Source organism: Ovis aries, chromosome 12 (assembly GCF_016772045.2).
Source record: "Ovis aries strain OAR_USU_Benz2616 breed Rambouillet chromosome 12, ARS-UI_Ramb_v3.0, whole genome shotgun sequence".
Classification (NCBI taxonomy): Eukaryota; Metazoa; Chordata; class Mammalia; order Artiodactyla; family Bovidae; genus Ovis; species Ovis aries.
This window is the reverse complement of record NC_056065.1, coordinates 28,460,504-28,486,623: the sequence shown is the minus strand read 5'-3', so window position 1 is coordinate 28,486,623 and position 26,120 is coordinate 28,460,504. Positions and strand designations below refer to the sequence as shown.

Here is a 26,120-nt window from a genome sequence, read left to right as displayed (position 1 = left end):
GAAAAAACTGCAGGGCCAGGGCCGCTGGGCGTAGCACGCCCTCCGGGAGGAACGAGGGCCGGAAGGGAACAGGGTGAGGGTGGGGGTGGGGCGTTCGAAAGCCGCCGGGGTGGTGGGCGGGGCGGGTGGTGGAGGGGCGCAGCCCACCGACGACCCCCGGGGTGGGGGCGGGGCACCAGGCCGCAGCCCCTCTCCAGGAACTCTAGCGCCTACTCAGCGGCGGAAGTTCCGGTGTTGGTGAGCGGAGGTCAGAGGTCAGCAGGAAGTCGATACGTGGCCGCCGCCTGTCCCCGCCGAGGAGGCGCAGCAGGCGGAGATGGCGGCGGTGTTAAGCGCAGAGCGACTCGAGGTCTCTGTCGACGGCCTCACGCTAAGCCCGGACCCGGAGGAACGACCCGGCGCAGAGGGCGCCCCGCTGCTGCCGCCGCCGCTGCCGCCGCCCTCGCCTCCAGGGTCCGTCAGGGGCCCGGGCACCGCAGGGGAGCAGCCGGAGCCTGGGGAGGCGGTGGCTGGGGGCGCGGCGGAGGAGGCGCGGCGGCTGGAGCAGCGGTGGGGCTTCGGCCTGGAGGAGCTATACGGCCTGGCGCTGCGCTTCTTCAAAGGTGAGCCTGACAGGCCCCACCCCCGCCGCCTCTGCCGGGCCTTCCTTGGGGAGACTGGACCCGAGTAGCCCTGACCCACCCGTGCGGGACCGTGGCGACTGGAGCTGGGCTCTGTCCTTGGGGGTACTCGAAGTTTGTCACTATCCGCTTGGTCACTAGGTCACACCCCTAGGGGCCTGGAACCTTGGTTTAGCTTTCCGGGTCCGGCCTCCCGGAGGTTACCAGGCATCTTACCTAGATTTAGCTTCTCGGTTTTCCAGGATCCTGGATGGAAGAATGAGTTCTCTTTCCCAGAGGTTCCCAATCTGGGATTTTTTGTTTTTTAACCGTCGCATTCTTTTTCTTGTTTCTTGTGATTGGCACTTAAGAACCACCGATTTTTGCCCTTCTATAGTGAAAGAAATTTTTTCATGGGTTCCATTCTTAACGCTTTCCATTCATTCTGGGGATCCGTAAACTCGAATAGGGCTTAATCACCTGATAGTATTGATATGGCAGAGAGAAAGAAGTTAAGTATCAAGCTAATCCCTTCTAGCTTGTCAAACTCTAAATAAGAGAAGGGATAGCTGCTGTGTTCTAGCGACTTCTAGATGGTTAAAATTTTTCCAGTGTCCAAGAGTGGATTCTCAGATAAAGGCCTAAAAGTAGCCTCTGTATTTCTCACAGAATTAGTTGTAGTAAATCTTGTCATAGAGCAAAATTGTGGTCTTGGATTTTTTTTTTTTTTTAATTAGGTGATTCACTTAGTCAAATGGTGAGTCACATGACCTTGTCAATGGGAAAAACTGATGAGCTATTTAGATCTCGTGGGGCAGACGAACAGAGAGACATCGCAAATGAAACTTTAAAAGTGGTTACTAGGTTCTGTATACATTCCAAAACAGCATATTTATGACCTTTCCCCAGAGGGAGTATCTTTTGGAGTACATATTTTACTAGCTGAAGTTGAGTCGTTGAAACTACTGATACATTCAAAAGTTACTTGTTTTCTCTGAAAATAATTGTGCAAACTGATGATAGCCTTTCTTGTATAAATTTTACAGAAAATTTAGTCATTCTCCATTCATTGCACTAAAAAAACCTTTTTTTTATTGGAGTAAAAGATTGTTTTACGATGTTGTATTAGTTTCTCCTGCACAGCAAAGTGAATTAGCTGTTCATATGCATATGCCCCCTGTTTTTTGGATTTTCTTCGCATTTAGGTCACTACAGAGCATTGAGTAGAATTCCCTGTGCTCTACAGTAGGTTCTCATTAGTTATTTTATATGTGAAAGTGAAGTCGCTCAGTCATGTCCGACTCTTTGTGACCCCATGGACCCTAACCTACCAGGCTCTTCTGCCCATGGGATTTTCCAGGCAAGAGTACTGGAGTGGATTGCCATTTCCTTCTCCAGGGGATCTTCCCGACCCAGTGATGGAACCCAGGTCTCCCACATTGCAGGCAGACGCTTTACCATCTGAGCCACCAGGAAAGCATTTTATATATAGTAGTGTGTATATGTCAGTCCCATTCTCCTAATTCATCCCACCCCCTAGTTCCCCTTCTGGTTGGTATCTCTACTCACTGCATTTTCTATTAAAAGTTTATCCTTGAAATACTCATGGTCATTCCACTATGAGTTAAGCCCTCTGCTAGTTTGGGGAACTGGTAATGGCTAATGAGTTTTGGCGGAGAAGGCAATGGCACCCTACTCCAGTACTCTTGTCTGGGAAATTGCATGGACGGAGGAGCCTGGTGGGCTGTGGTCCATGGGGTCGCACAGAGTCTGACATGACTGAAGCGACTTAGCAGCAGCACCAATGAGTTTTGAAACACTTGACACTTAGATCACTGGCTTGAATTTAGAGTTTCCTGAGGTGATGATATACTACTGCTTACGTAAAAACCTGGTGGTTTTTGTAAAATTTATATGACTATATTTTACTTTAAATTTTTATTCTTGGAACTTATTTTTCTAGCGTATGATAAGATTAAAGTGTATCTTAGCAGAACAATGTGTAAGAATAGAGAAGAATGAACTTCTAGTCCTAACTTTTGCCATATGACTAACAAATAAATGGATAATTTTATCTTCTGAATCTGTATTATTTGAAGATAGTAGTAATATCTTCTTTGAAAAATTAAAACACTGTTAATGTGCAATAAATTTAGCATTGCTTGGGAGTCAAGAAGCTTTGGACTCTTTTTTTTTTTAAGTCATTCAGTCACGTCAGACTCTTTGTGACCCCATGGACTATACAGTCCATGGAATTCTTCAGGCCAGAATACTAGAGTGGGTAGCTTTTCCCTTCTCCAGAGGACTTTTTTTTTTTTTTTTAATATGCTAAGTAGCCTGCGTGATCCCAATTCCCCAGCCAAGAATTGAACCTAGGCCACAGCAGTGAAAGTACCAAGTCCTAACCACTGGACTGCCAGGGAAATCCCTCTCGATTCTATTAACCTACTCCTAGCCAATTAACTTTTCTTTGAGACTCAATTTGTTTATATATATAGATATATATGACTGGATTAAATGAAATTTGACATCTCACATTCACGATTTAGTGCTCTAAACCTCCCATTATTTTAACATGTTTGTCAAATGTAAGACTCTTAGGGGAACCAGTAATTGGGGAACTTAGTTATAGTCACCTTAGAGGGGAGAAGCTACATTGATAGGTATGGTTCAGGAAGTTCCAAAGTTAAGCTCTCAAAGTGGTATCCAAGTACTTAAAAGGAGAAATAACAGTCTGGCAATTAAAAGGTACATTTTTGCATGGGTCATTACATAGTTAGCAGTGAAGAAGCTATTAGTATATGAGGTTCCTGATTTAGGTTGGGGGAAGGGAGGAAGGATCTAAAAGCAGTCAGAAGGGTTATGGAAATGGGGTGAGTGAAGGGTTGCTGCTTTTGAATTAATGTGTGAAAAACCCTTTTTCCTGCATAATACTTGACATTTTAATCAGTCTTGTGGGGACTTTAATAAATCACTATTTTGTGGTTTTATATCTCACATGAATTAGAAATAACATTACATTTTATCTTTTGCTGTGGAATAAATATGAATCTTGAAAACATGAGCATCTTTTTTGATTGAAAATAACGTGAATTAACAATCAGGAACCCTATTTCTTATTCTGTCTCTATCACAGCGATCATAGGCCAGTGACTGAACCCATTGTGTCAACTGCCTATCCTCTTAGTTTTCGATGGTAAAAGTGAAATAATAGATGAAAATATTGGCAAATGTAAGTTAGCATTTTATCATCTAAGCTGAGTTGTTGAATCCTTATTATGGATAAAGTTTTATATTAGGCTAGCACTGTAAATGAATAGTATATTCCCTTTTGCTTGAAACTTATAGTCCAGGGAGTTAAAGCCTCAGTGGCAACTGCAGCACAGTGTGGAGGATCCAGAGAGCGGGTGCCCTTCCAGAGAAGGGAAAGTTCTGTGTGTCTGGGAAATGGCAAGCAGGGATTAGGTAGTTTGCTGGAGAAAACTGGGAAGCTCAGTTGGTGTCATATCCATGTAAGGACTTGAATGGCATTGTAAATAGCAAGATTAAGCTGATTTTCTTATCTCTTTGGGTTAAGGACTAAATCGGTTGCCTTTACTGGAGCCTTATACTTCTTGGATATAGTTAACCTGGGAAGTTGTGTTTTGGTTTTTAGAGTTCTTAGAAGTGAGGTTTTCCTTCTCTAATAACTTTACTACCTCGCTCCATTAGCTGGTAGGTGGTTGCATTCATTTAAAATTGTAGGCTAATAATTGCCACCAGTTATTGAGCAGATGTTCGCTAAATATCAGGTACTGTTTTGAGAGTTCTTATGATTGATGCTCCAATTGTACCATCTTTAGCAAGTGGTAGGTCTCTTCAGATTGGTTCCTAAGTTCCTTTGACATGACCAGTAGTCTTCCATAGCTTCTTTGCTCTCTGGTATGATGAAATAGTCCAGATTCATCACATGCATTTCCTGCCTCCATTGGAATCAGCCATTTCTCCAAAGAGACTTGATTCCTTTAGTGGAAAGTGGCATTTGAAGAGCCATGATCAGGATGTTAGCAGTGGGCACTCACTGCTACTAGATTGGTCATTATTTCAGTAGACAGATCTAGGGGTGTGTGTGGGTAGTGTGTGTGTGGAGTGATAAGTTTTTGAGAGTATGATATGTAAAAGGAAGCTGTAGTCGAATTTGGAGAGAACTAAAGTTTTAGACTCAGTTTTTCTATGAAATTGTTAATGCATTTCCACTAACATCGCTATCTATTACATGGTGTTATATTGCTGATAACAGAGAGGCAATTATATGGACATACTGAGTGGTTCCATTTTCTTCTGTCTTCTTTAAACATATGCACTTCCAAGAACTTTTATGAATGGCTCCATTAATGTTTTAAAATACTGTAAAGCTGTAATTTATTCTTTGGTGACACATATAATTAGTGTGTGCCTCCTGGACTTAAGTGGACTAGCCTCAGATAATTTCAGGTTTAATTGTTACTACTGAATGTCTGTTAAATTTTGAGTTTATTTTCCTCTTCTTTATTGTCTTTAGGTATAAGTGTATAGCATAGAAGGATGTGTAGACCTGAGACAAAGAAAATTATAACCACCAGGAATATAATGCCTTTTAAACATCTCTTCTTATTTGCTATTTCGTATTAGATTTGAACTGAACTAAAATTTTCCTTTGAATATGGGGTATTCAAGGATATATATACATATATGTGTTTATATTTATGGATGTTTTATTTTGATTTTAATATTTGCCTGAGGCCTCCCCTTTGTTTACTACCCCTGCAGAAAAGTACAAATCATAAGTAATATTTGATGAATTTTTGCAAATGAGTACACTTTGGTAACCAACCCCAACCCCCAGAACGAGATAATGTTTACTTTTATCAGTTAGCTAAAATGAGAGCTTCTCTGCTTCAGTATTTAGGAAGTTGAGCTCTGGAGTGAATACTACCTGGGGTACTACTTCTAGTTGTCACTCAGTTGTTTAAATTCTGCCTTCCTTTACTCAGATTATTTATAAACTGTTAGCAGAGTACCTAGCAGTTGGTATCCTGTGACTGCCTATGTTGAAGAGGAGAGATTACCAAGAATTTATTATGGAATGTGATCAACTTTTATTAAGCACTTCAAGCAGGCTAGGCAGTTTACAGGGTTGCATATTCATTAACTCAGAAATACTGCATTTATTATACTTTCTTATAAGTAGTATAAGAATAAATCAGATATAGAAAAAATATATCACTTTTTTTCTTAATTGAACGTGGGGAAAATGTGGTTTTAATTTTAATATTTCTAAAAGATGGATTTTATCCGATGTGTATTCTCTGCCAGGCAACAGTGATAGGGCCACAAAAGAACAGATTTGAGCTTCGGCTGCTTTGGTGGAAATACAGTATCTGGAACGAGAGGAGAGATGGTCCTGCTCTCATGTACGCAGTTCAGACAATCGCTGGATCCTGCTTTCAGTTGAGGGATCATTCATAGAGTTAAAGACAAAATGGAGCTAATTCAGAAGAAAGCAGCTTGTATATTGTGGGAATTTGAATCCCCGCCATCATCATAATAGCTGCTGCTTAGTGAATGTCTGCTTTATGCAGGCACTGTGTATCTGTATTTTGTACTCAGTAAATAACAGAACTGAGATTTAAACACAAGTCTTTAGAAGGTAAGTATGAGTGAATAAGCTGAAAATATTTTGCCTAAAGAATAGAGAACTCATGGCAAGTATGATGTGTGGTATTTTGTGGAATTTGTTTTTTTGTTTTTGAGGTCTGATCTGTTAGATGTGTTTTATTTAGTGCCGAGGACTAGAAATAGACCCTGTGGCTAAAATTGAGAAGAATCTAATCAGGATAAAGAGCTAAAAATTACAGCTATCCATCCAAACATGGAATAGACTGTTTGAGACAATGAATTCTCATCACCAGGAAGTGTTCAAGCATACGTTAACAATTACTAGGTGGCTATGCTTTTGATTTCTTTATCATAATCTTTTATGTATCTACATCAGATTTTTTTTTTTGCTTTTACTGTGAGGCATATATAAAATATTTTATAGTTACATTGTCTAAGCTGATAACTTCCATAGCATACAGAAACTCTATACTTTCATTTCTCCCTTCCTCACATAAGTTGTATAATGTGTCCAGTAACAAATTATTGTAGACCTAGTGGTTATGTAGAGAGGATTTGAACTTTGATTGTGCAATTCAGTCATCTATCTTTAATATCCTTTCCAACCCATAGATTTTATTAGCTTTCATTTCATAAGATAAAGGCTAGAAGGACCATTGAAATAATTTGTTATATTTCTCTGTCTTTCCCTCCAGAGAGATGATAAAAATATTTCTCAGTAAACATACTCTAACAATTGATGTGTGAGACTAATAACCTTTTGTATAATTAATTTCGGGTGAAAGGGTAATCATTCAGTGCTTTGGTCTTGGTTGCTGTGATTGTAACACTATTATCAAAATTATTTATGCTGTCTTATTAGAGCTGTAAAGTTAAATACTTAAAATTTAATAGGAATGTAATCTAGAAGCCTTTTCATACTGTCATGGGATTCTTCTGATGAGGGTGAAAAAGCTGGTTTGAAACTCAACATTCAAAAAACTGACGTCATGGCATCTGATCCCATCACTTCATGACAAATAGAAGGGGGGAAGATGAAAGCACGTTTTTATTTTATTTTCTTGGGCTCTGAAATCACTGTGGACGGTGACTGCAGCCATGAAATTAGAAGATGTTTGCTCCTTGGAAGAAAAACTGTGAGAAACCTAGACAGTGTATTAAAAAGCAAAGAGATCACTTTGCTGACAAAGGTCCATGTAGTTAAAGCTATGATTTCTCCAGTAGTCGTGTGGGTGAGAGTAGGACTGTAAAAGAAGGCTGAGAGCCGAATAGTTGATACTTTCAAATTGTGCTGTAGGAGACTCTTGAGAGTCCCTTGGATTGCCGTCAAACCTAAAGGAAATCAACTCTGAATACTTGTTGGAAGAACTGAAGCTCCAGTACTTTGGCCACCTGATGTGAAGAGCCGACTCATTGGAAAAGACCCTGATGCTGGAAAAGATTTTGGGCAGGAGGAGAGGAGGGTGGCAGAGGATGAGATGGTTAGATAGCATCACTGACGCAATTAAAATGAATGAGCAAATTCCAGTAGATAGTGGAGGACAGAGGAGCCTGGCATGCTGCAGTCCATGGGGTCACAAAGAGTCAGAAACAACTTAGCAGCTGAACAACAACAAATCTAGAAGCCATTTCTGTCCTTATTAACTTGGGAAAATGTGTTACCACAAATGTAGTGGCTTGAAACAACACATACTGTTTTATAGTCCTGGAGGGTTAGTAGTTCAGAATGGGTCTCACTGGCTTAGGATCACAGTGTCAGCTGGGCTGTGTTCCTTCTGGAGACTCTAGGGGAGAATCTGTTGCCTTGCCTTTTTCCACCTTCAGGAGACCAGCTCTGTGCTTGCACATGTGACCCCCTTCTTCCATCAGAGCTAGCAGCATAACACCTTCATACCTCCCTCTGTTCTTTCTCTTCTTCCATTTATAAGGACTCTTGTGATTACTTTATGCCCATATGGGTAGTCTAGGCTAAGGTCAGCTACAACCTTAATTCCCCCTTTTCATGTAACCTAATGTATTCACAGGAATATACTATAGATTGTGGGGATTAGGATGTGGATGTCTTTTAAGGGGAGTAGTATTATGCCTGCCACACGTTGTAATTTCTTATGAACTGATTACTGAAATGGAGCAAATGTTTTTATTCATTTTACCTTTTTATCAAAGTGGAAACCAAGGCAATTAGACCAAGTTGTAATATAAAATTTATAATGAAAAATAGCCATCCCCGTTTCTTTCCGCATCTCCAAGACCTTCTCCCCTAAGGCAGCCACTTTCCAGTATTTTAACTGTCTCCTGGTATTTGTCTTCACTTTCCTGCTGCTGCTTTATTTTTAAAAAGCAACTTATATATATGTGCCTCTCCCTCCTTCCCAAACTCCCAATTTTATGATACCACATTTGTGATTAACTCACTCAGTTGTTTCGATTTGTGTTATTTATAGCTGAGACAGATCATGCACTTTGATTATATTTTGGTTCTTATGCAAACTCTTTGTCTTTTGTGTGGTTAGAAGTAATTATCATTTGTTTTCTTTGTTCCCAGGTAAACTGCTTTTTTAAAAAACATCTCTCCTAAATGTTCTTAAATTTTTGATCCAGTCTTAGCTTTCTCCTTTGTTGAGTCTCTGCTTACTGTCATCCTGAAAATTTCTTTCACCTCTCTGTGATGTTGAAATTTCTGGAATTTGTTTTCTTTTAGACTTTTTTTTTTCCTATTGGAAAATTTCTTTTACACTCCCGTTCGCCCCCAACCATGTTGGGAGCTTTCTCAAATGTTGGGTGATTCTTGGGCATTCATTCTTTAAGGGTAAGGCATTGGAGAGCCAACTATAACCTTGAGTACAGCTTTTATTGTAAGTGATGAGGCAGAAGTTTCATTGAGGATCTCTAAATATCAGTACCTTTCAAACCAGTATGTACCGGTCTTTTAGGCCAGTTTTTTTCATGAAAATATTTTTCTCCTACCTGCAGTGTATGAATCTAGCTGCCAGTATTTTGGCACTAAACAGGAGAAGGGAGCATGGGTGGAAGTCATTTACCATTTACTAGGCTAACGTTCATTTCATTTCTCTTTTTAGTCCTGCAGCTTAGTCTTAGGCTGATGTCCTCCCACCTGAGTATATGTGATTTGTGTTCTCGAATATACCCGTCTGTTAATATATACTGCCTCTGCTAAACTAGGGGCAAGGTAGCCATCTGTGTGCTTGGGGTTGGGTGGGTAAGGGTACCTGCTCTTTAGATAGGTTTTAAGCCAAAACCCCTATTTTTATCTAGACTCCAGCTTTTAATGAACCTGATATCTTCAATTCCTGAGCCTTTTCAGTGTTCTCTAGATTAGCTTCCTTATTCCTTTCAGTGGAGTATCATCGAGGATCAGATGTAATTGTGTATATTCAGTTCACCAGGTTTAACGGAAGTTTGTGCTCAGTTGCTAAGTTGTGTCCGACTCTTTGAGACCCCATGGACTGTTGCCCACCAGGCCTAGACTTTGTCTATGGGATTTCCTAGGCAAGAACTGTATGTTTTCTATCCTTTATTTGAATTTTTTAAATTCAGTATTTAAAATATTGAAGTTAGTTTGGCTTTTGCATTTCTTCCTTTAGTCCAGGGTCAGCAAACATTTTCAGTAAGTCAGTTCAGTTTAGTCGCTCAGTTGTGTCCGACTCTTTGCGACCCCACGGACTGCAGCACCTCAGGCCTCCCTGTCCCACCACCAACTCCTGGAGTCCACCCAAACCCATGTCCATCAAGTCGATGATGCCATCCAACCATCTCATCCTCTGTCGTCCCCTTTTCCTCCTGCCCTTAATCATTCCCAGCATCAGGGTCTATTCCAGTGAGTCAGCTCTTTGCATCAGGTGGCCAAAGTATTGGAGTTTCAGCTTTAACATCATTCCTTCCAAAGAACACCCAGGGCTGATCTCCTTTAGAATGGACTGGTTGGATCTCCCTGCAGTCCAAGGGACTCTCAAGAGTCTTCTCTAACACCACAGTTCAAAAGCATCAGTTCTTCAGCACTCAGCTTTTTTTATAGTCCAACTCTCACATCCATACATGACCACTGGAGAAACCATAGCCTTGACTAGACAGACCTTTGTTGACAAAGTGATGTCTCTGGTTTTTAATATGCTATCTAGTTTGGTCATAACTTTCCTTCCAAGGAGTAAGCGTCTTTTAATTTCATGGCTGCAGTCACCATCTTCAGTGATTTTGGAGCCCAGAAGAATGAAGTCAGCCATTGATTCCACTGTTTACCCATCTATCTGCCATGAAGTGATGGGACCAGATGCCATGATCTTAGTTTTCTGAATGTTGAGCTTTAAGCCAACTTTTTCACTCTCCACTTTCACCTTCATCAAGAGGCTCTTTAGTTCTTCTTCACTTTCTGCCATAAGGGTGGTGTCATCTGCATATCTGAGGTTATTGATGTTTCTCCTGACACTCTTGATTCCAGCTTATGCTTCCTCCAGCCCAGCGTTTCTCATGATGTACTCTGCATATAAGTTAAATAAGCACAGTAACAATATACAGCCTTGACAGACTCCTTTTCCTATTTGGAACCAGTCTGTTGTTCCATGTCCAGTTCTAACTGTTGCTTCTTGATCTGCATACAGGTTTCTCAAGAGGCAGGTCAGGTGGTCTGCTATGCCTGTCTCTTTCATAATTTTCCACAGTTTATTGTGATCCACACAGTCAAAGGCTTTCGCATAGTCAGTAAAGCAGAAATAGATGTTTTTCTGGAACTCTCTTGCTTTTTTGATGATCCATCAGATGTTGGCAATTTGATCTCTGGTTCCTCTGCCTTTTCGAAAACCAGCTTGAGCATCTGGAAGTTCACAGTTAACATATTGCTGAAGCCTGGCTTGGAGAATTTTAAGCATTACTTTATTAGCATGTGAGATGAGTGCAACTGTGCGGTAGTTTGAGCATTCTTTGGCGTTGCCTTTCTTTGGGATTGGAATGAAAACTGACCTTTTCCAGTCCTGTGGCCACTGCTGAGTTTTCAATATTTGCTGGCATATTGAGTGCAGGACGTTCACACTGTCATCTTTCAGGATTTGCAATAGCTCAACTGGAATTCCATCACCTCCACTAGCTTTGTTCGTAGTGATGCTTTCTAAGGCCCGCTCGATTTCACATTCCAGGATGTCTGGCTCTAGGTGAGTGAGTGATCATACCATCGTGATTATCTGCGTTGTGGAGATCTTTTTTGTACAGTTCTTCTGTGTATTCTTACCACCTCTTCTTAATATCTTCTGCTTCTGTTAGGTCACTACCATTTCTGTCCTTTATTGAGCCCATCTTTGCATGAAATGTTCCCTTGGTATCTCTTATTTTCTTGAAGCGATCTCTAGTCTTTCCTTTTCTATTGTTTTCCTCTGTTTCTTTGCATTGATTGCTAAAGAAGGCTTTCTTATGTCTTCTTGCTATTCTTTGGAACTCTGCATTCAAATGGGTATATCTTTCCTTTTCTCCTTTGCTTTTTGCTTCCCTTCTTTTCACAGCTATTTGTAAGGCCTCCTCAGACAGCCATTTTGCTTTTTTTGCATTTCTTTTTCTTGGGGATGGTCTTGATTCCTGTCTCTTATATAGTGTCACCAACTTCCATCCATAGTTCATAAGGCACTCTGTTTATCAGATCTAGTCCCTTAAATCTATTTCTCACTTCCACTGTATAGTCATAACGGATTTTCAGTAAAGGGTCAGATATAAATATTTTAGACCTTAAGGACCGTATGTGGTCTGTCTTCATATTCTTTGTTTTTTATTTGTCTGTTTCTGCTTGTTTTTAAAAGATTTCTTTTAAAAGATTAAAAAAAATTCTTAGTTCACAGGTCTTAAAAAAACAGTTGTGCAGGGGGTGGGGGTGCGGGGAGAACGATGGCTGAGTATGACTAACTGCTAAAGTGGATGTTCTTTGCAGCCAATTAAGCCGACTGTGCTCTTTTCCCCATGGGGGCCCAGTGTGCAATGGCTGCAAATAGCAGGCTCCTTGGTAGTGTATGCAACCTGTTGCCTGTACAGGCTGCCCTAAGGGACCTTGGAGACAACTCTTCCTAGTGGGCATTCATGACTGGCCTGCTGTTTCCCAATCTAGACTCCAGACAGGTATGCGCGGTGCCTTTGGAAAGCCTCAGGGCACAGTGGCCAGGGTCCACATTGGCCAGGTCATAATGTCCATCCGCACCAAGCTGCAGAACAAGGAACATGTGATTGAAGCCCTCCGCCGGGCCAAGTTCAAGTTCCCTGGCCGCCAGAAGATCCACATCTCTAAGAAGTGGGGATTTACCAAATTCAACGCGGATGAATTTGAGAACATGGTGGCAGAAAAGCGACTCATCCCAGATGGCTGTGGGGTCAAATACATCCCTAATCGTGGTCCCCTGGACAAATGGCGGGCCCTGCACTCATGAGCATCAGCACTGTCCCCTCCTTAATCATGCTCACCAATAAATGCTATTTCCTGTCCAAAAAAAAAAAAAAAAGTGGATGTTACCCAAACCAATGGGAAAAAGTTAAAGATAAATTAATATAAACAACTGTGGGCAGAGTTGGTCCGGTTTGCCGATCCCTGCTTTAGTCTGAATCCTTTAGGTAAAATAAAATTTTAACCTGACTTTTGGTCTTCAGTTTTATTGAAAATAAACTTTTTTAATATAATTATCACTGGACAGATGCTAACAGGTGATCCCTTTTAGTCCATTTGATTGAAAATGGCCAGCTTTGTATTCAACTTCTCCAGGTAGTAGTAGTAGTCATTTTCTGCTTTTCATTGGTGTGTTTTCACACGCTTGCATCTGAACAATAGCTCTGCAGCTTCTTTCCAGCATAATTTATATTTGTTTTTTTGGTTGCCATAGAAGGCAGTTTTCCAAATTGATTGGATTAATTAACTCTATAAATGCAGGGACCAGGGGTAATGGCTGTCTTCCTGAATGGCAGGACTGAAACAGCTTTCCTTTAGGGTTGTGGCCCTGGCTAAAGATTGAGTTTCAGCAAGACTTTTTCTATCTATGCAGTTATCGTGGTAACTTCTTTTCTGCTATGTTTAATGCTTTTGGAACCAAAAATAATTTAGGAAAGAGAATTCCCTGGTGGTCCAATGGTTAGGATGTGGCGTTTTCACTGGTCAGGGAACTAAGATCTCACAAGCCTCAGGGCACAGACAAATTTAAAATAAAAGTAATAATATAGTTAAAAAGTAATTCAAGAGAAAATTATTTTCATCTAATGCAGAAAAACTAAATAAACCCTCCTAGTGTGCGAACTTGAGCCATCTGAAGAGTGAAAGAGAAGTAATTTTTTGTAACACTATAATAGTCTGCCCAATGACACTGATCTGGCTGGGGGCGGGGGTTACTTTCTGTTCTCTCTGAGGTTTAGAATGTCAACATGATGTAGGTTGTCCTATACCAAAGGTGGTTGGGATTCTTGGTTTATCCTCCTGGGTTTTGTACAGTTCTCAGGAGAAAATAAATGCTCTGTTACTCTCATCCTAAAGGCTGAAACATTAAGTTCCCTTCACTTTTTAAAAATGTTTGCTATAAAAGGAAAAAAGCATATATGTATTTGATATAAAAGTACATATGCATATTGGAAATCAGAAAATAAAAGTGAGAGAAGAAAAAAAAATCTGTAATCCGATCTCTTAGGAATAAGTATTAACCTTTGGTATGTTTCCCCCGTGGCTGGGCTTCCCTGGGGCTTAGTATTAAAAAAAAAAAAAAAAGAATCTGCCTGCAATGCAGAAGCCACAGGATACGCAGGTTTGAGCCCTGGTCAGGAAGGTCCCCTGGAGAAGGGCATGGCAACCTACTCTGCCCAGGAGCATCCTATGGGCAGAGGAGCCTGGCAGGATACAGTCCATAGGGTCTCTAAGAGTTGGACACGACTGAAGCAATTTTGTAAATTTTGGAGGCTAATCCCTTATCGGTCATATAGTTGCTTATGGTAGTCTCTTAGGAGCCTTGGTATTTCTGTGGAGGCAGTTGTAACATCTCCTTTTTCATTTCTAATTTTATTGATTTGAGTTCTCTCCCTTTTTTTCTTGATGAGTCTAGCTAAAGGTTTATCAATTTTGTTTGTCATTTCAGAGAATCAAATAAGAGGGGGAAAAAAAGAAAAATTAGCAAATGTATAAAGATTCTGTGGAAATGCCAGTAAAATACATAAGAATGGATGTACTGTTTTATTCTCACAGAGATTGACCTTTGCAGTCAGTTTCTTCTTTAGAGAAATTTTTTGGGCATGGTTTTGGTGTGGTGAGTGCCTAATTAACAAAGCTTGTGCTTAGCACTGGCGTTCATGGTGGTGAGCAAATTTGAGTGCTTGACCAGAACTTACACTTAAAAACATATTCTCTTTTGAAAAATCCTTTATGGATTGGCAGTATATTCTTAATCCTGTCTGGCATATAAAGGGCAGATATTAAAATGACATCTAAATATCCTGAAACCCCCCTCCCTCTGTTGAGTCATCTTTTAGGGTCACGGTTAGACTAACACCCCGCTGAAAAATGGGTACAGTTTCTTTGTTGACTCACCCTATCCTGTGGTCTGCTAATTCTGGTTTGCACTGCCTAATATTTGAAGTAAAGGAGCAGATTTATCACCTGGTAAGAAATCGACCCTCCCTCCATTAAAGTAACTTTAGAGTAGTAATCTTTTTTAAAAATATGTGCTTTTAATTTTGGTTTTATTTTTGGCTGTGCTGGGTCTGCGTTGCTTTTCTCTGTTGACAGAGAGTGAGAGCCACTCTCCAGTTGCTGTGCTCGAGCTTCTCGTCGCAGTGGCTGCTGCTGTTGGCAGAGCAGGGGCCCTAGGGCACAAGGAGGCCTAGGGCACAGGGCTTCAGTAGCTGAGGCTCCTGGGCTCTAGAGCATGGGCTCTTAATAGGGAGGCACATTCACTTAGTTGCTTTGCAGCATTTGGGATCTTCCCAGATCAGGGGTTGAACCCATGTCTCCTGCATTGGCGGGCAAATTCTTTACCACTGAGCCACCAGGGAAGCCCTAAAATATTTTTTTCATACCTACTAGTCTTACCTGTTAGCTTCAAATCATCTCCCTGAAGCAAATAAGAATTCATGTGTGTCTGTATTTGAAAATTGCTATATTACATGACTGATGAGAAAAGTGGTCTTCCAGTGAATAAAGTTCCCATTTGATGTTATCTTTATTGATTTTTATCTTTATCTTTATTGAAGGGGTCAAAGCAACCACTTTAATAGAATTTAGATGTTTGTTTTTTTTTTTAAAGGAGAAACAAATCCCAGGGATCCTGATGGAACAAAGCAGAGAGTCTACCCTTGAGGGTATGCTGTCTACCCTTACTGTTTCTCAGGCTTACTATATCTTCTTTTTCTTTATCTCAAATCACCAGCAGCATATTTTTCTTTTATAAGGCTCAAGATAACATGAACAGTTAAGTTGGCACCTGTTTGGTTTACCTTTCATCTCATAAGCTAAGATCAAGGTTGGAGCTGTTTTTCAAATCATCACTTGGTGGAATGTGAAAAGAAAGTTGTCTGGGCTATGTTTCTCTGAGACGTAATTACCATAAGAAAACTTTTGGTGACTAATATGTACAAAATTAAGGTAGATGCTAAAAGAAGCTTATGAACATCTTGAAAATTGAAAAAGGCTTTTTGGTAAAAAGTTGCCACTATTTCACATTTTTTAACACTATTATCTTAGAATACAGAGTTCTGGCAGGCTAATTTTGTTAAAAAGAAAGATGTATATGTATAATCACCCATTTTTACATAGTCGTAAACATAAAATTATTTTTTAATATCTTTTTATTCTGCTTGTTTTCATTAATACATTATAAGTATTCTCTGAAATGATATATAGCCCTTATTTGTCATTTTAAATAGCTGTATAGTCTAATCAGCAGATTACTGTAATTTAAGTATTGTGTTATTGTTGAATAATTAAATTTTAAATAACACAGCAGTTAACAGGTGTAACAACGTTTTTAAGATAATTTTTCAAGGCAGTATTTAGAAAAGAATTCATTAGGCTTGGTGGTTTTTACATGAGAGACAATGTAAAGATGTATTTTGGTTTTCTAAACTCATCTATTTTGCTCTATTTTTATTATATATTACATTGAAATTAAATGTAACTACTGGTCCAACCTAAACAGTTGGAACAAGTCATGTTATTACCTTTTTGACATATTTTTTCCTAAACTCTAAAATAATTGTTCCTTTATCTCAGTATCAGTTCAGTTGAGTTCAGTCGCTCAGTCGTGTCCGACTCTTTGTGACTCCATGAATCACAGCATGCCAGGCCTCCCTGTCCATCACCAACTCCAGAGATCACTCAGACTCAAGTCCATTGAGTCAATGATGCCATCCAACCATCTCATCCTCTGTCGTCCCCTTCTCCTCCTGCCCCAATCCCTCCCAGCATCAGAGTCTTTTCCAATGAGTCAACTCTTCGCATGAGGTGGCCAAAGTATTGGAGTTTCAGCTTCACCATCATTCCTTCCAAAGAACACCCAGGGCTGATCTCCTTTAGAATGGACTGGTTGGATCTCTGCAGTCCAAGGGACTCTCAAGAGTCTTCTCCAATACCAGAGTTCAAAAGCATCAATTCTTTGGCGCTCAGCTTTCTTCACAGTCCAACTCTCACATCCATACATGACCACAGGAAAAACCATAGCCTTGACTAGACTGACCTTTGTTGGCAAAGTAATATCTCTGCTTTTCAATATGCTATGTAGGTTGGTCATAACTTTCCTTCCAAGGAGTGAGCGTCTTTTAATTTCATGGCTGCAATCACCATCTGCAGTGATTTTAGAGCCCCCCAAAATAAAGTCTGACAGTGTTTCCACTGTTTCCCCATCTATTTCCCATGAAGTGCTGGGACCAGGTGCCATGATCTTCGTTTTCTGAATTTTTAATAATTTGTTTGTGGTATATTTATACCTAAAATATACACCTAGACACAATTATATACTGGATTGCCAAGTTACACATTTTTAATTGAGCTCAGTGGTTTGTAAACTCCAAGAGGGTGATGAATCCTGGTGTCTCAGTCAGTTCAGTTGCTCAGTCATGTCCGACTCTTTGTGACCCCATGAATCACAGCACGCCAGGCCTCCCTGTCCATACCAACTCCAGAGTTCCCTCAAACTCATGTCCATCGAGTCAGTGATGCCATCCTGCCATCTCATCCTCTGTCGTCCCCTTCTCCTGCCCCAATCCCTCCCAGCATCAGGGTCTTCTCCAGTGAGTCAACTCTTTGCATGAGGAGGCCAGAGTATTGGAGTTTCAGCTTTAGCATCATTCCTTCCAAAGAAATCCCAGGGTTGATCTCCTTCAGAATGGACTGGTTGGATCTCCTTGTAGTCCAAGGGACTCTCAAGAGTCTTCTCCAACACCACAGTTCAAAAGCATCGATTCTTTGGTGCTCAGCCTTCTTCACAGTCCAACTCTCACATCCATACATGACCACAGGAGAAACCATAGCCTTGACTAGACCGACCTTTGTTGGCAAAGTAATGTCTCTGCTTTTCAATATGCTATCTAGGTTGGTCATAACTTTCCTTCCAAGGAGCAAACATCTTTTAATTTCATGGCTGCAGTCACCATCTGCAGTGATTTTGGAGCCCCCCAAAATAAAGTCTAACACTGTTTCCACCGTTTCCCCATCTATTTCCATTTCCTATGATTTGCACACAAGGGCTCAATAAATATTTACTAAGTTGAATGAATGAATATACAAAAGGTCTTACAGTGTTCATAATCGAAACAGACTTCTAAGAGTTAAATTTTAAAATGGGAACTGCCTTTTAGTTGGTATATATAGACCTATGCATAATCCTGTTCTAAAAGCTTTAGAGGAAGTTCCTACTTGGTACTAATTGTTTAGTGATACTGTTTGCTCAGTAACAAAGACAGATGGCAGGTCCACAGGTTTCTGAGTTGTTACAATTTTTATTAAATATAAATAAAGTCAGTGCCACAGTTTTGTCTTTTTTCAAGTGTTGAGTTCTTATTGAAAAAAATTCTGATTGAAGTATATGTATATATAATTATATAGAAGTACATAGATATAATTCTTTTCAGTCCCCACTCTCTTTAACAGTTTGGTTTGTTCTTCCAAATATTTCCTTTGAAAGATTAAAATATTTTTAATTTTAAGACCTCTGATCACTACTCCTCATCTTAGCCCTCTCCCACTTTCTCATTCTCATCTTTTTAGTGTGACTCCATCTAGATCTTTTTCTTTGCATTTACATGCATGTAAAGGTACCCATAGAATATATATGTGGGTGTGCTACATGCTGGATTTTATCAATTCTAAGACTTAGTATTATGTACTGTAGAGAAAGAAAAACTGCCAGTTAAAACTATAAAATACAATAGATGTAAAAACTAATCTGATTTTAGAGATGTTAAAGTGTAGGTTGGGAGAGTACTTAGAATTGAAGATACTATATTTTGTGCTGTATGATTGTATATAGTTTTCTGCAGCTTGCTTTTTTCATTTAACTGTATTTCCTTTGTGCTTAATCACTCAACTGTCTGACTCTGCGGCCCCCTGGGCTCTAGCCCACCAGACTCCTCTATCCTGGGGTTCTCTAGGCAAGAATACTGGAGTGGGTTGCCATTTCCTACTCTAGATATTTCCTTTACTTACTTCATTTATTCCTTAGATTGACTGTGCCACATTATTTAGCTGTTTCCTTATTGATGAACTTTTAAGTTGTTTACAGTAATAAGAAAAGAGTGCTGCAATGAAAATACTCCTGTGTCCACCTCCTGTGTGTTTGGGAATGCTTATCAAGAGTAGATGATGAGAATTGGAATTACTGGACCATAATGGCACCCCACTCCAGTACTCTTGCCTGGAAAATCCATGGACGGAGGAGCCTGGTGGGCTGCAGTCCATGGGGTCGCTAAGAGTCGGGCACATCTGAGCAACTTCACTTTCGCTTTTCACTTTCATGCATCGGAGAAGGAAATAGCAACCCACTCCAGTATTCTTGCCTGGAGAATCCCATAGACAGAGGAGCCTGGTGGGCTGCTATCTACGGGGTCACACAGAGTCGGACACAACTGAAGCGACTTAGCAGCAGCAGCAGGGCATCTATATTTACAATTTTGGAATATATTGCCTGATTTCCCTCTAAGATAACTAACAATTTATACTTTGAACATTAGTGTATTGAGAATGGGTACCTGTTTGTCCTGTTCTTACCAACTCTTGATGACCTAACTTTTTTGACCTATCTGATGGTAGACAGCATCCTTAGTATCTAATGGTTTCGGTTTCCATTTCCTTGACTAGTGAAATTGGATGTCTTGGGATGCTTATTGGCAGCCTGTATTTTTTTTTCCCCTAAGATTCCTTGAACAGGATATGAACTGTTGTGTAAACCATGTTCTTCTCTTATCATGAGTAATTTTCTTTTGGTGATTGCTCTGTACATGGATAAAGTTTGTAGGCAATAGACGCTACTTTTAACCTCCTTTTTTGTTTTAAAATTTGGTAGTCTCTTATCATTAGAACCAACCAGTAACTAACACTTGCATTTATCAAAGAAGTAGGATTCCCTATTTTGTCAGCACCCAGTTTCATGATACTTTTAATTGTTGCTAGTGGTGGTGAAGTCTCTGTGGGTCATACTGGCTTCACTGTAATTGCCCATTGGCAACCTGCCAGAGCAGAGGAAAGACCCAACAGTTATTACCATTAATACTGTCTTGTTACCTCTGAAGTAGAAAAGACTCTTTATTGATAAACAGACTTAAGAGTTTAAATGGTCCTATAGCTAGGAAGTGTCCGAGATAAGATCTAAATCTAGGATGTCTGATTCCAAAGGCCTTTCCACCGCATCGTACTGTTTCAGTGGGATGGATACATTTTGAATATAGCCTTTCAAATTATATGTACTCTCCTATGCATATATCTCTTATTTAAAATGCTCAATATAAAAATTTTTGAACTTATTTTAAAAAACGATTGCTGAACATTTTTAATATTTGAAAAAGATGTTAAGTGGTACACTAGTGTGTGTGTGCCTTACTGTTGCTTGACATTGGTTTCTCTTTAGTAGGTTTTTTTTTTTTGATTGATTTACTCTTTGTAGTAATTTTAACATAAATATTAGTATTTAACTTTATTTTAAAAAATTAACTCAGCGTGAAGTTTTTTTTTTCATCTTGGCTATAATTATTAAAATTTAGTAGTTGAAATAAAAATATTCCTACAGTGGTTTTTATAGGCAATATAAATTTCACAGGCAATTTGTGATATCCATTATACCAGAATTTCAGCATACAGTGTTGAAAATGTTGTATTTTGTCAGTGCTAATTGTTTTTGTGTTTATTTTTGTTATAGAAAAAGATGGCAAAGCATTTCATCCAACTTATGAAGAAAAACTGAAACTTGTGGCACTGCATAAGCAGGTTCTTATGGGCCCATATAATCCAGACACTTGTCCTGAGGTTGGATTCTTTGATGTGTTGGGGAATGACAGGAGGTAACAGTGTTTTATTGTGTAATGAATTTAATGAGTGAGTGCATGCTAAGTTGCTTCAGTTGTGTCCGACTCTTTATGATCCTATAGCCTGCCAAGCTCCTCTGTCCATGGAATTCTCCAGGCAAGAATATTGGAGTGGAGAGAAGGGTACAGAGTAAATCGGTTCAGATGTAAATAGCTGGCTCATTAGCTTTAGAGTAAGAGCTAAGCAAACATTTTTGCTTGCAGCTTCTGGAGTCGTCAGATGTTTATCTGTTTTTGGTTTGGAGATGTTTATGGCTAAATATTGTGAAAGATGGTTACTCATTGATTATGAAATAAGACAGCTTCATTTGATTCTTCCAAAATAATATTACAACAGCAATTTGCAGTATAGTAGTTGATTCTCTTGTTGGGACACGTACAGAGTTGTGACAGGAAAGAATATATTAAGCATTTTATTCAATTAAGGCTAAACTATAAGAAAAGTAGAACTCTGATACCCTTTTACTAGTATGGAAATTATCAGCAGTGCAGTTAAATTATGGTGTAAGTTTGGTTTGTATGTAGGCTATTTAGTTTAGTAAAGCAGTCCATGCATGTTGAAGTTTTGAATCTGTATAGTCAAGTCATTCTTCATTTTAGTTATAATTGAGACTTGTTTATATTTAGGTTTAAATGAAATCAAAGTTTTACTCTTTTAGGAGTAGCAAGTAACTTTCTTGTTGTTCTTTACAGGAGAGAATGGGCAGCCCTGGGAAACATGTCTAAAGAGGATGCCATGGTAGAGTTCGTCAAGCTCCTGAATAGGTGTTGCCATCTCTTTTCCACATATGTTGCATCCCACAAAATAGAGAAGGAAGAGCAAGAAAAAAAAAGGTGAAGTTTGAGAGCACAGAATACTAGATCCTTGTGCAGCCTGTCTACTGCGTAGTATCCTGATGCTTCTGCTTTATGGAGTGTCTGTTCTCAGGCAGCTGTCTTAACTTCCACTGGATCCCCACTTCTATGGCAGTTGCTCAAAACTTTCTGATGTGAGCAGGTGCTTTTATTATGAGTTTTGAAGGGAGAGGGTTTACTGCTTCCGTCTGGCTATACCTTTAAAAGGAACCACCCATTCATCACGGCAGCATTCCTTTTGTGTTACTGCACTAAATTTCTGAGCAAACGCAGTAAGCTCAGCCATCCCTCCTCCTTACCCTCTGGTCTCACACACCCTTCGCTGCTGCCTCTCTTTTTTTTCTAGAATATTCATACTCTATATCATGGTTATCAGCTATGCTACATGGTATGCCTTATGTAGGCATTACATATTGGCTGTGGCTTCCAGGTAGCTCATTAATTACTTCCAGAGGTTGCAGGGGGTGCTATTGAATGCACTGTTTATGCTTATGGGATTTTCTGTCATTATTGTGAATTCAGCAGAATTATAGTTACCACTTTATTTATCTAGAGATTATATTTCCAAGAACAATCTGAAATTTCTAGGTAATGAAAATAATGCTATAAAGGCATCTGAAACAGTTCTTTGCTTAAAAAGAATTTTGAAAAGGTGAAATTATGAAGTTTCCTGGAAAATGGCAGAAAGTCATAGAATAAAATGGCAAATACGTTGTTCCAGAAATTCGTGATTAAAAGGAAAAAATGAGGTGCCATTTTATAGCAGTCACTGTGAGAACATCCTGAAATGAACATTTTCACATACTGTTGTTTGTAGTGAGTATAAATATTTACAAATAATTACAAACTTTTTAGGAGACAATTTGTAGAATTTATTAAAAGTTCAAAGGCTACCCGGCAATCCCACTTAAACCCATTCTACAGAAATACCAGAATATGTTTGCAGAGACTTACCTTCAAGGGCTTCCCTGGTGGCTCAGACGGTGAAGACTCTGCCTGCAGTGCAGGAAACTTGGGTTCGATCCCTGGGTTGGGAAGAGTCCCCTGAAGAAGGAAATGACAATCCCCTCCGGTAGTCTTGCCTGGAAAATCCCATGGTCAGAGGAGCCTGGCGGACTACAGTCCACGGGGTTGCAGAGAGTCCGACACAACTGAGCAACTAACAGTTTCACTTCATTTTCGAGGATGTTCCTTGTAATTCTATGGATAACAACAGCAAAAAACAAAAAATGCTACCAGTTAGCATCTATAGTGACAGAATGGTTAGATAAACTAAGTTACCTTTAAAGAAAAATTCTGTAAAGCTGATTTTCCCTCGAATTATGTTTTACTTACTTTGGAAACAGTCGGTTCCCTGATTTCCCCCCTAATCCTGGAAATAACATATTAGAAGGGGAAATAGCCTGACAGTGAAGGAAGACAGAAACCATGAAAAATAATTGTAAGAATTATAAAAACATGGCAGTCAGGGGTCATTTAATGTAAAAGTAAACTATCCTTGTATTATAACATGTACTGTATTTATGTTTGGAGTTATAACTCCTGAGTTTTCAATAGACAGAGCACTGGGTATAGTTTGTCTTTAAAAGGATAGAACATATCCTAATGTATTTCCAGAAAATATTTATCCAAAGGAATATAGTTGTTATCCAAAGAAAAAGTTTTCTTATTAGAATGGAAGGAGATTCCTTTACTGGAGACTTGATCTATGTGCTGCAATCCATTGTGTAGTGATTTTTTATCATTGAGGTGTAGCTGTGTCTTTGAAAGGAGTATCCATTGCTTTTTAAGTTCTTTTGTAATGATAAATTGAATATTTAAGTTACTACTGAACATATAAAACTGTGTTTTTCCTTTTAAAAATATACTCTTGTCATGAGATGAGGTCCATGTCGAATTCTTTTAAAGCATTTAAGACAAGACTTCCTCTATCCCGAAGCTTAGCTTTGGCTTTTGGAACATCTTGCCCTGTGTACTGTCACATGTTGAAAGTAGGTCATGTTACTGCTGTATTTTGAGTCTTGGTTGTTTTGTGACTCAGGTATGTTAATCACTTACAGGAGTTTGGGGAGGTAGGTGGGGCAACCCAGACACTTCTCATGGCAGGACCATGAAACGGTGTCTTGTCTGAGAACCTCAGGAGTCTGCTCTTTCGTCATGTCTTCAGCCTCCCTGTCGTCCTCCTCACTTTGAGACCTGTGTGGCTTTCATTCCTAGTGCATCTTGTCTCTCTTGAGAAAGGGGTTGCAGGAGTGGGTGAGAGCTGGGTAAAAATCTAGCTGTACCCAGATGTCCAACTGTTCCTTTTATTTTTAAATTTAAAACTTTAATTTTTTTTTTTAATTTCAGAAATTATACATGAACACATAAACCCTGAGACTACAGTTGTGTGAGACAGGCAGTCTCTGCCCTTATGTAGCATGTACTTCAATGAGTAAGGCAGATATATTGCTACATTTATCACATACATTTATTTGCAACGACAGCAGGTAGTGTGAGGGAAAAGCTTGTGATGCTGTGCGCATATCTTAGACGGGAGCCTTCGAGATACTGTAATGGTTTAAGTGGTACCTTACTGACAGACTCCTTTTTCTGTTGCCGTGTAGCAGTCTCGTTCTTGTTGTGATCTGTATAGTTAGAGATTGATTCCGTATGATAAATTTCTCCTCTTGGAAATGTTCATTTCAAATTGTGATAAAATTATCACGTTTCTCCCAAGAAACCTGGGTTAGTCTTCACTGGGAAAGAGTCTTAAATTATTTTTAAATAGGATTCTTTGTTTAGGGTTCATTCTCTCTGTCCTTTACTTCTTAGGAAGGAGGAGGAGGAGCGAAGGCGGCGTGAAGAGGAAGAACGGGAACGTCTGCAAAAGGAGGAAGAGAAACGTAGGAGAGAAGAAGAAGAAAGGCTCAGACGGGAGGAAGAGGAGAGGAGGCGGCTAGAAGAAGAGAGACTCCGGCTGGAGCAGCAAAAGTACGCTTGTTGGGTATCGTCTAAGAATGCCAGATGGGCCACCACACTGTTGCGCTGACGGTTCACCTTGTGTGCCTTGGAATATTTCTGTTTTGTTCGACTGGGAGGTAGATCAGCATTAGCTATTGCCATTTGTACCAGTGATGTGTTACCAAGGTGAGAGCCTCATCTTAAGCATCATTTGGTTGCAAAAAGAAGAAAGATGTGGGATTTGCTCCCAGAACCCAGACACTAGAAGAGGAGCTGAGGTGGTTTGCTTGCTGTCTGTCTCTGGGTCCATAATGATCTCCTGTCCTTGCTTCTCTCGGCTGTGTCTCTGATGCGTTCTTCCTCTTCTCTACAAATTGTCTCTGTGCTTTGCCATACGCAAGGCTGTCTCAGCCTGGATTTACGTGGTCTTTCTTTTCATGCATCTGACAGAGACTGGCTAGAGTACAGAAACCCGGTTAAAAATTCCCAGGCCAGAGGATCTCTTGGTTCAGCCTATGTCAGATGTCTATTCCTAGTCCCCTAGAACAGGACCTGGGGGCTGAACCCATTTCTTATTCAGTAAGGGCTGTGAGAACCACTGTCTCAGAAGGGATTAGTTCAAGAGGGAGCTGTGGGAATGAGGAGGAAGGGATTAATGGCCATAAAACAAAGAGAAGGCCTGTGGTTCTAGAGGTGGCATAACATGTAGATTAAACCAGACAACATGCAAGTCCTTTGTTTTCTCCCCATTGTTTGTGAATACTTCCTTAGAAGAGCTTCAAACTGACTCAGGGTCTGTGTCTACCTTGGAGAGAAGCTATGAATACTACTCTGTTTTGGGGAGAGGGGTACCCTAGTTGGACCCAGTGTCATGTTCTGTTTAGGACTTTGTGAGATTTAGCTTTGTTATTACCTATTAACAGATGGCTTAGAGGACGTTTCTGTTGAGCATGTGACTGAGTTAAGCACGTGGTTCCTGTATGTGGGGAAAAAAGGAATAGTAATAGTTCACAGAAATCAGTATCTCTAGACCAAGTGTACCCAGATATTGTCTTCAGTGTTCCTGTTTAAGACTTGCTTTACATTAAATGCCAAGGTGCTCAGATTTCCACTGGCCTTATTTGTACTTACCAGAGCCACCTGTACCATCTTTTAGCTATTATTCAGCCTTTTACTACTTTATATATATTTATGTAGAAAAACCATGGCCAGCAGTTAAATATCTCATCTCTGTAATAAATGACAATCCATTTTTCTTACAGCAAAAACTGTAGGCTGGAGCCAGACTGCCTAGACTTGAGTCCTGGCTCTGGCGTCTACTCACAGTGTCATCTTGGGCAAGTCACTGAAATCTTCCATTTTCTGCTTTGTGGAAAGCCCACCTCACAGGGTAGTTGTGAGAACTAGGTGGGTTAGTACATAGAAGTGCCCTGAAACAACTGCATGGCGCATTGTAAGGGCACAATAAATGGTGATGATGATGGTGGCAGTGACAGTGATATGCTTATTATTCTCCTTTTCCATCCCAAGTTGGCCTTGAAAAACCTAAGTGAAAAATTA

At 39.9% G+C, this 26,120-nt stretch overlaps 2 protein-coding genes and 1 non-coding gene across 3 annotated transcripts in view; all 3 read left to right on the top strand.

Moving 5' to 3' along the window:
• The first annotated feature begins 295 nt into the window (after positions 1-295).
• ACBD3 (acyl-CoA binding domain containing 3) overlaps positions 296-26,120 on the top strand; it is a 40,223-nt gene continuing 14,398 nt past the window's right edge. Inside the window, exons 1-4 of the mRNA XM_012187925.5 lie at positions 296-602; positions 20,597-20,738; positions 21,456-21,596; positions 24,432-24,590. Coding sequence (XP_012043315.4) covers positions 317-602; positions 20,597-20,738; positions 21,456-21,596; positions 24,432-24,590 — 728 coding nt within the window. The 5' untranslated portion in view covers positions 296-316. The remainder of the gene's footprint in view (positions 603-20,596; positions 20,739-21,455; positions 21,597-24,431; positions 24,591-26,120) is intronic.
• LOC114117361 (small nucleolar RNA SNORA70) lies at positions 12,157-12,291 on the top strand. Its single transcript, XR_003591064.1, has one exon. It is a non-coding gene; the product is annotated as a small nucleolar RNA SNORA70 (small nucleolar RNA).
• LOC106991444 (large ribosomal subunit protein uL16-like) lies at positions 12,197-12,698 on the top strand. Its single transcript, XM_015099176.4, has one exon. The coding sequence runs from the start codon at positions 12,242-12,244 to the stop codon at positions 12,650-12,652; it is 411 nt and encodes a 136-aa protein (XP_014954662.1). The 5' UTR covers positions 12,197-12,241; the 3' UTR covers positions 12,653-12,698.